Source organism: Sinocyclocheilus anshuiensis, unplaced genomic scaffold (assembly GCF_001515605.1).
Source record: "Sinocyclocheilus anshuiensis isolate Anshui unplaced genomic scaffold, SAMN03320099.WGS_v1.1 scaffold262, whole genome shotgun sequence".
Taxonomy (NCBI): Eukaryota; Metazoa; Chordata; class Actinopteri; order Cypriniformes; family Cyprinidae; genus Sinocyclocheilus; species Sinocyclocheilus anshuiensis.
Genome location: NW_015547650.1, coordinates 94,563 through 103,771, shown reverse-complemented (window position 1 = coordinate 103,771; position 9,209 = coordinate 94,563). Strand labels below are relative to the sequence as shown.

General features: G+C 35.0%; 1 protein-coding gene across 2 annotated transcripts in view; it reads left to right on the top strand.

The window, feature by feature from the left end:
- The window catches only part of iffo2b (intermediate filament family orphan 2b), a 47,938-nt gene extending 45,171 nt beyond the window's left edge, over nt 1–2,767 (top strand). For both annotated transcript variants that reach the window (XM_016504164.1, XM_016504163.1), the window contains exons 7-9: nt 341–430; nt 575–699; nt 1,924–2,767. In XM_016504164.1, coding sequence (XP_016359650.1) covers nt 341–430; nt 575–699; nt 1,924–2,011 — 303 coding nt within the window. In that variant the 3' untranslated portion in view covers nt 2,012–2,767. The remainder of the gene's footprint in view (nt 1–340; nt 431–574; nt 700–1,923) is intronic.
- Nucleotides 2,768–9,209: the final 6,442 nt, after the last annotated feature.

Below are 9,209 nucleotides of genomic sequence, written 5' to 3'. Positions count from 1 at the left end.
GCAAAAGAGCGACCAGTGGGAAGAATGAGTCTGGAGCCCTGATATGCATTATACAGAGGCAAGAGGAAAAGAAAAAATACCATCGAAAGACAGTAGGTTCCCCTCAGACATACATTCATATAAACTCCTACCCCTAATTGAATCGCGATTTGTTTAGCATCTCAACCGATCGTCACATATTTGAATCGATTTTCAACCGGCTTGCGGTTAATCGTTACATCCCTAATCCTTGCTGAATAAAAGTATTAACTAAAAGGATTACTTTCTGTTGTAAGTGTTGTTCTCAATACATGTGTACAAACTGAGAGTAAATATAACTGAAATAAGCCTTATTTCTTAGGACTGCAGTCTGGGAAATCTCATCGATGAGACCGAGTCTCTTTTCAAGACCAGAGAGCAGGAATATCAGAAGACAATCGGACAAATCGAGGTTAGAATGTATCTGTTCTTCTGTATTTTCCACCCGAGCCAAACTGTGATTGGTTGTGGTTGTGTTTGTCCTCCTACTGAACCTCTTGTCTTTTCTGACACATAAAATGTTGTATGTAATTATATCTTTCTCTCTGACACACAGATGGAGTTGGCCACGGCTAAGAGTGACATGAACAGACATCTGCATGAGTACATGGAGATGTGCAGCATGAAACGAGGGCTGGATGTGCAGATGGAGACGTGCAGGAGAATGATCAAGGGTGGCAGGTGATTTCACTGCTGATTCAGAGAATGCAGCTTCACTATAAAAACAGCTTAATCTGAAATGTTTGTAGTGTTCAAAAGTACTAAAGAAAAAGCCTAGCAAAATTAGGCAAGACGTGATCATCTTACAAATGATAAATCACTTCCATTTTCATCTGAGGTTTTCTTCTCTTGTATGACAAGGCTGATCATTTCTTTTTATTTACAGCCATTAGGAGTGGCAATATATTAAAAGAATAAAATCAAATAAATATAAATAACTTACTGAATTTTCAATAACTTAATATTCCTCTGGGTTTGCGCTTTTTATTATCAATAAATGTACACAATTTAAATCGCAGCTTCGAAGTAAAAAATATTTTAGAGAACTTAATCAAAAATTCCAAGACTTTTTTTTTTTCTAATTTACATTCCGGTTTAGAAATCTTTTCAAATCCCCTATATAACAAATTAAAATGAACAATATGATGACAGTTTATATCTTGTTTTTCAGCTCTTTGTCACAAAATATGTTAAATGGCCTCATGATGTTTTTATGTGGAAAAATATTGTGGATATTTTTCCATTTTTATTTTAATTTAGTGTATAAATGTCTTTAGAATGAAAAGCACACAGATCACTGTCATGGCTTGCACAACTTTATTTAAAGATACATGTAATTAATGATCTGGTCTTTCATCAGGCGTTTTTGTGCTCAAATGTGACATTTGGAAGTGTAATCAAAGAAGAGACGCCACAAATCATGGCTGATATTATTTCTCATTCATGCATCACACACTTGGTTCAAGTTGGGCACACTGCATTGCAGGACACAGTGTTTTAGTATCACTAATATAATATGTAGTTAAAAATAATATAGTTTCTTAGTATTATGAATTAGTTTTTATTTTTTTCTATTTTCCATTTTCATTTTCATTTTAAAGTTTTTAACTAAATATTATTTTAACTATGTTTAATGTCTTAATAGTTTTAATTAATTTTCATTTCAGATTTAGTTTGAATTATTTTATTACTTATTTTATTACATATTTTAATTTTTTAAGTTGAGAAATTTTTAAGTTTAAGCATTTTTATGTTATTTTATTTTAGTTAACATTTATTTTGTTTTCAGTAATGAAATATGTTTCTTCATATACAGTATATACAGTACATATATATATATATACCATTTCCTGAGAATAATGTTTTTTTTGTTTGGATTTTAATAAATTGTCTTCTTTCCATCAGCTCTTCTGCGAGCAGTGACTCAGGGAACACTGATGAGATACAAGAGGACTCGGACAAGGACGGAGAGACGGAGGAGCCAATCAGCTGATACCTGCCCAGGCTGACCCCGCCCTCTTCCCCCCACGAGCTCCAGTCAGCTCTCCGGCCTCCCAGCAATCAGCCAATTGCGTTACACTGAGGGACAGAGCCCACTCACACAAACCCCAGATCCTGTAGGTGCTTTAACGTCTCCGTGTCAGAGTTGATGAGGGTTGATTTTGTGCTTCGACATCAATATCGATGCGTCACATGGTGCCACAGCTGTCACAGGACGGCCTAACTATGAATCAGATCAATCCCAGCCAAAATACATCAAACAATATACCCGATCAAACCTGAAATCAAGTCCATATCTCGATTAGAAACCGCAAAACGTTCACACAACATGAGTGATACATAAGACTGAAAGCCTATCAGACCAAAACGGACTGAACTCCTTGTGACTGAACACTTCGGAATGCTTTCCTTAATATCTGTGGCTTTTTATTTTTCTAAAAACTATTTCAGAAATCAACAGTTTACTGCAGAAACATTTTGGCCTTTTTAAGCCCAAATCCAGTCGGCGAATGTGGAACACAGAAAAAGCTCACGCTCTATGCAATCAGCCTTATTTTGTGATCTGTGTTTTCCCAGCTAACAAAACTATGCTCATAGAATGTTCTGCTGACGTTCCCAGTTAGTTAGGTAAATGTTATTTATGAATGTTCTCTGAACATCAAAATGTCCAGTTTTCATCAAAATGTTTTAACCCTCTGGTCCTCTTCAATATATTTTTTTACCCAAAAATTATGTTTTGCGTTTTGTTTTTTTTCAATTTTTTTCATCAGAATGCAATGAAACTTGGTAAAGGTTTGATGCACGTTAAATATCGCATGCGATTTATCGTGCAGCCCTATTTAATACCATAAAATCCCCTAAAAATACAAAATGTTAAATAAAAAACATTAAACTAAAATATAGTACATTCATGTTATTGAAATAAAAAATAATAATTCAATCATTTTTAACGTCACACGAGGCACATCAGAGGGTTAAAAATGTTTTTTCCTGGTTCTGCGAATGTTGAGGGAACATTCAATTTGATCATTTTGCAAACATTATTGAAATGTTAGTTTTGAATGTTCGCTGAAAGTAGTTTCGTTTAAAAAAAGTCAGACGAATTTCCAACTAAACGTTCCATGAATGTCTTTTTGCTAATATTTTGAGAACATTATTAAATACCAGATACATTTGAACAGACATTCTACTGAAAAAATGTTTGTTGATAACTTTGAGAGAGCCTTGCCAGAATGTTAGCAAAACGTTTCCTATTAGCTGGGTTTGATTTGCCTTAGGTGATTTCATGTGTTATGTACAATGTTCACGTGTTAATGTTTACGCACTTAATGGCAGAATCTGTGGAACGGTGTCCCATCATTTTGAGCAGCAACCAATGATGATTAAAGCTTTTCAAGAGTTACACACATCAATATCTCAAACATTAAAGAGCTAATATGCCTATATATACATTGCAGGTTCATTTTGGATGGCCTTACTGCATTTCCACTTCTTTCTAAAGGTTGCACTCATGATAATCATGGGGGAAATTATCAAATATATATATATATTGTTGATTGTATGGTGACTTTCATGATTTCAGGTTATATAGTCAGAAGAGTTTTCAGGTGGAGGTTTTGATTGTACATAGACCAAGCTGGGTGTATCTGAAATTATACCCATGTCTATAAATATATGTAGATGCAAAAGCATAGGATTATGGCATTGCTCCTCATGATGGCCACTGTTCCATACAGATTCAGGTTTGTTTTCATGGATATGGCTTATAACATTTCTGTATCGATGAGGTTTGTTAATATAGTGGTCTTTTTGTTTTCTTTTTTGGCTTCTTTATATTTAGCATTTTTATCTTATACGCTATTGGTCAAACGTTTGGAAGAATTAGGATGCTTGATGTTTTTGAAAGAAGTCTCTCCTGCTCCTTATTTGATCAAAACACAAACATATGAAGCAGCACAATTGTTTTCAACATTGATAATAATTTATTAAGCATCAAATCAGCATATTAGAAGACGGGAGTAATGACTCTGAAAATTCACAAGAATAAATTGCATTTTAATATATATTATTACACAATATTACTGTTTTTACTGTATTTTTGAGCCTAAGAGACTTCTTTTAAAAACATAAAAAATATCCCAGTTATTCCAAACGTTTGACCAGTAGTGTACATTCCTGGGTAAAAAAAATTGTGTTCATACATATTATTTTAAACATATTTAATCTGAAATATGGGGAAATTTGATGGCTTTTATTAAACTGATCAGTGATTTAATTATAAGCTCAGATGTGTAATTATAAGCTCGAAATATGTTTGCAAAGGGTTTTAAAAAATATATTTTATAGTAAATAGGTTTAGCTAAATAGTTGATATCATATCTGATCAAATCATCTGTACATTTTACAATTTAGTTTGTGTATTTGATTTCCTAACTTATGAAAGATTGGACAAAATCTGGCTTTTGAATTTGATAAATATATAAAATTCTTTTGATTTTATAATCTTCAGGGTATCTGGGGCTAATTTGAATGCTTTTCCCTGGAAAATGAATCATGCACTTATTAAGAGTCTTCACCTTTTCAAACACTGTTGGTCTGTTTTTTATTGTTTATGGTGAAAATCAAGCAAATTTTTGTCTGAATCTGGATCCATAACATGGACCAGATGCCTCTTCTCAAAATCGATTTGATGGTTTTTGAACAAATGAAATACACACAAAATCATATTCTGAAATGGAAAAAAGTATGTTACATGTTTTCTGAATTAATTCCATTGTGTTTATGATGTTTTATAGAAAAAAAGTTACAATTAGGCTATATCTATAAAGTATCCTAAAGAAAAGTATGAGTTAGTAAGTGTGAGCTTGAATGTTGTATTCAGAAGGAATTTACTGAAACTGGATGAGAAAGTAATGCTGCCATCATTTTTTGTCATTTTAAGAAAAGCACAAAATGGCAGCAAATGTAGGTTACAGTTTCTGTAAAACATGAAACTGAAGTGATGGGGGTCATGTAGCGCTAACTAGCATAAGCATAAAGCCAGAAACATACTCAATAAAATTGCATAGAGTATGTTTCAGGCCGAATATTTTGTCTTCATATCAAATATGGTGTTTTTCTTAACCCTTGTGCTTTACCTAACTTGGTGTTTCCAGTCAAAAAATGTATTTTGCCTTTTAAAAACTGCTTGTAAATTTCTCATTATGCTATACTATCACCAGCGCTGGGTAGATTACTGTAGTCCATAACTGATTACAAATGACATAACGGGAATTGTAGTAAATAACATAATCTGTTGGATTACACATATTAAGTAATTTTCGATTACTTTTGACCTAATATTTTCCATTCTTTGTTATCCACATCAAGAAGTGCATTAGACATTACGCCAAGGCTTTATGCAATCATGTAATCCACAAAAACGTAACTGTAATCTGACTATGGGCATTTTAAAATGTAATATAATCTAATTACAAGTACTTAATTTTTGTAATCCAGATTACATGTAATCAGTTACTACCCAGCACTGATTATCACCACATCTTGGATTCAGCCTTTTTGTGAACTTGATTTCTTTCAATTAACTAAGCTTTTTTATTTCTTTTTGAAAGTGACTGGTCATCTGAGCTTATTCACATCAGTTTGTGAATGAAAAAAAAAAACATTATTTGTGGGTCATTTTGCCAATATTTGTAAGTGCGTAAGCTTAAATGTGTTCTAATTAAATGAAAACAAGTTGGTAAAAAAGACTGAATACAATATCTGGTAATAATATAGCATAACAAGAAGAAATTTATAAGGAATTTTTTATAGGTAGGTCATTTTTAATTGGGAAAAAATATAAAACAATTTTTTTGGAAGTTGTTCTACCACATCTCTGTAAGCAAAGTTGGCACATTTCAGTCTAATTCAATAACATTAAATGCCTTTATCAATGAATGTACAGAATATCACATGAGGTCATGAGTAGAAAATGTTATTTAGTTCATGAGACACAACGTAAGTTGGATGTTTTGACCATATGACCACTGGGTTTCGACCATACGAGGTCTTTTCTGCACATTTTGATTGTTCTGATCTGGACTGAAGTGGGGTTTTGCCCATACGCCAAGCTGACTACACAATAACCTTGCACAATTACTTTTGAAATGAATATGGAATTTCTAATGAAGCATAAAACACCAGTTCATTAGACCCCCATCATCGTACCAGCATCAGCGAGTTTTACCGAAAGCCTACGAAAGATTTTCAGTTTCTGACTTTAGCAACATCTGTGGCCTGAATCCTTCTCATAGCACTGCTTATTATCTTTATTTTTATGATATTTACTTTGACATCTGAAATTATCAGTATACGTACATTAGAACATTTATATGTTGTCTTTGTTATTAGTTTTTGCTGCAAATGAATTTTCCTGCTGTGAGCTACTGGTGTATGTTTCAAAATAAGGAGTGTAATTGGTGCTGGGGTCAAAAAAATAAATAAAAATAAACCTAATTGAATAATTTGCTTTGTTGAAGACCTTTTTATTTTGTTCATAAAGAAAGCCATATTTAATTAGTGTTGATGTTTAAGGCCATAAATGTACAGTGTGTGTTTACATAAACTCAAAGAAAGTAATTTTTAATCTTTTTCATTTTTTATTATTAATTTAATGATTTATTAATTTAATTCCTTAGTTTTCTATTTACTAAGTCATTTTTAAATTACTATTTAATTTTATTTTACTATTTAGATTTATTTAAAATTTTAAATAAATGTAATTATTAAATCAAATAATTTAGGAAAGTTTAATTCATATGTTTCATACACAATGGTAATTCATAGTGCTTTAGAATAGATAAATGTAATATTTTGAAATAATCATAAAATAAATCTAGCAGATGCATAAGAAATAAAAATGACAAGTTAAAAAATTATTTGATAAAACATTTCTAAATAACAAACAAGGATTAGCGAAAAGAATATATAAATAAAATAAATAACATTTATTTAATTGTATTTTTATCTATCGACCTATCTATCTATCTATCTATCTATCTATCTATCTATCTATCTATCTATCTATCTATCATTCTGTTGACCTATCTATCTAGCAAAGTCTGTCGTTAAAGTATTTCTATATAATTGCCTCCCAGAACAGTCTACCACGACTGCGTTCCCAAACAGCTGACATTCATCTCCGAAAGCAAGACCGCATTTATTGTGTTTTGTCTGCTCACTCGAAGCGCAAGTAATTTATTATATTTTACTTTTCTTAGTGATATTTAGTGCCAGTTTAGTAGGAAGTGACAATTTTGTTCTATCTGACTCATTGGATGGAAACGGTGCTTATTCGCAAATGTTTTATGCGATAATATTCCAATTTTGCGCATAAGTTAAATTCGCAACTTAGGATGGAAACCCGGCTATTGACTCGCTCAGGTTGAGTTATTCTGCCGGGCTCTAACTGATTAACAGGCTGTTGTACCTTGGAAGGGTGAGCAATTCCAGCGCCTCTGAAGCCGTGGTGCTGGCACACTCGCTGCAGGAGCATTCAAACGAAGATACCTGGAGAAAACAAATAACACAGATGTCAGCCAATCAGAAACTACATCCTCCTGCCGATACGATTTAATCAGTAACGTCACTCACTTTGAAGTACTGCTGCAGTACTCTCAATGAGGCTTCATTGAGGACTGATGACCAGCGAGAGGTAGTTGGAATCCTCTCTGAAGCTCCTCTGGAAGCCACAGCTGAAACGACAGAAGAATATCAGCAACACATATAATCAATGAGTCTGAAATGAATGCAGGTGTGGATGTGTGATGCTACCTGTCTCAAGTGCGCAGGTGGCGGAGCTTGAACTCCATATTGGTTACGGGACAGGTGTACTGAGGCCAGTAGCTCTGCAGACGCTCGCCCTCCTCCTTCAGATGGGACAGGCAAACCATCAGGAACTCATGGGCGTCCTGAGAGAAGAAAGAGCGAGGGATGATAAGGGTAAATGCAAGTCTGAATGTAATACATCTGAGCATGAATATCCAGTCATCGTCTCCCTCACTTACTGATGGTCTCCCAAGAAATCAGGATGGCGAGATTCAACGCAGGCCTTCAGCGTAGACAAGAGCTTCGCCTTCAGATTCTTGCCGTTGCCTGTCAGCCTGGCCATGTGCAGGTCTGTGAGCGCCCTGGAAAGTAAAAAACTAAGTTTTGCTGCTTTGAAATGGTCATTTTCCATTTAGATTGAAATATAATGTTGCATAAATTCAATGTTGGTACCTGAGCATTGTGCTTCCCTCATTCCACCACTCCCGCTGGGAAAGTACATTGTCCCGGAAGGGGGAAACGGTGAGGAGGCACAGCAACACGGAGTTCATGTAGCACGTGTTGCCTAAATTGGGAAAACTGTGACGGGAGGTCTTCAGTTAGAGGGCGTCTGTGAAAGGCACGTTGTATGCGAGTATGTACCATCAATCCAACATTTACCCCAAGTGCTTGATTTTGATTGGGGATGCTGTCGCCACAACATCCGCCAACTCAACAACATCCCATGTATCACTGCCGCTGCTCTGTTGCTCAATCTCAATCTGCTCCTGCTTTGGACTGCCCTGTATGAGCTGCAGTATTTCGGCCTGAGACAGACCGTTGGACTGCACGTCATACTAGCCAGCACACCAAGGATGCTGGGAAAACATCAGGGATAAGTTAACATTGTTCTTGTCCATGTGAGGTTTGCTTTTAGCCAAGGACACCACTGAGCTCTCGCTTTGATACATTTGATATGGGTTAAGTGTGGAATGAAGACCTAAGCCTGTTTACATTTGAACTGGATTAACGTTAGTAATACGCATTGCTAAGAACTCAATTTGGACAACTTTAAAGGAGATTTTCTCAGTATTTAGATTTTCCAGATTTTCAATAGTTGTATCTCGGCCAGCTTTCTGAAGATGAGGAGGAAACCTCAGCACTGGTAGAAGTGAAACCTCCGCTGGTCTCCAGATCTGATGCTCCGCTTTCTGAAGATGAGGAGGAAACCTCAGCACTGGTAGAGGTGAAACCTCCGCTGGTCTCCAGATCTGATGGTCTTCTGTCTGCAGATGAGGAGGAATCATCAGTGCTGGTAAAGATGAAATCTCGACTGATCTCCAGATCTGATGCTCTGATTTCTGGAGATGAGGAGGAATCATCAATGCTGGTAGAAGTGCTCA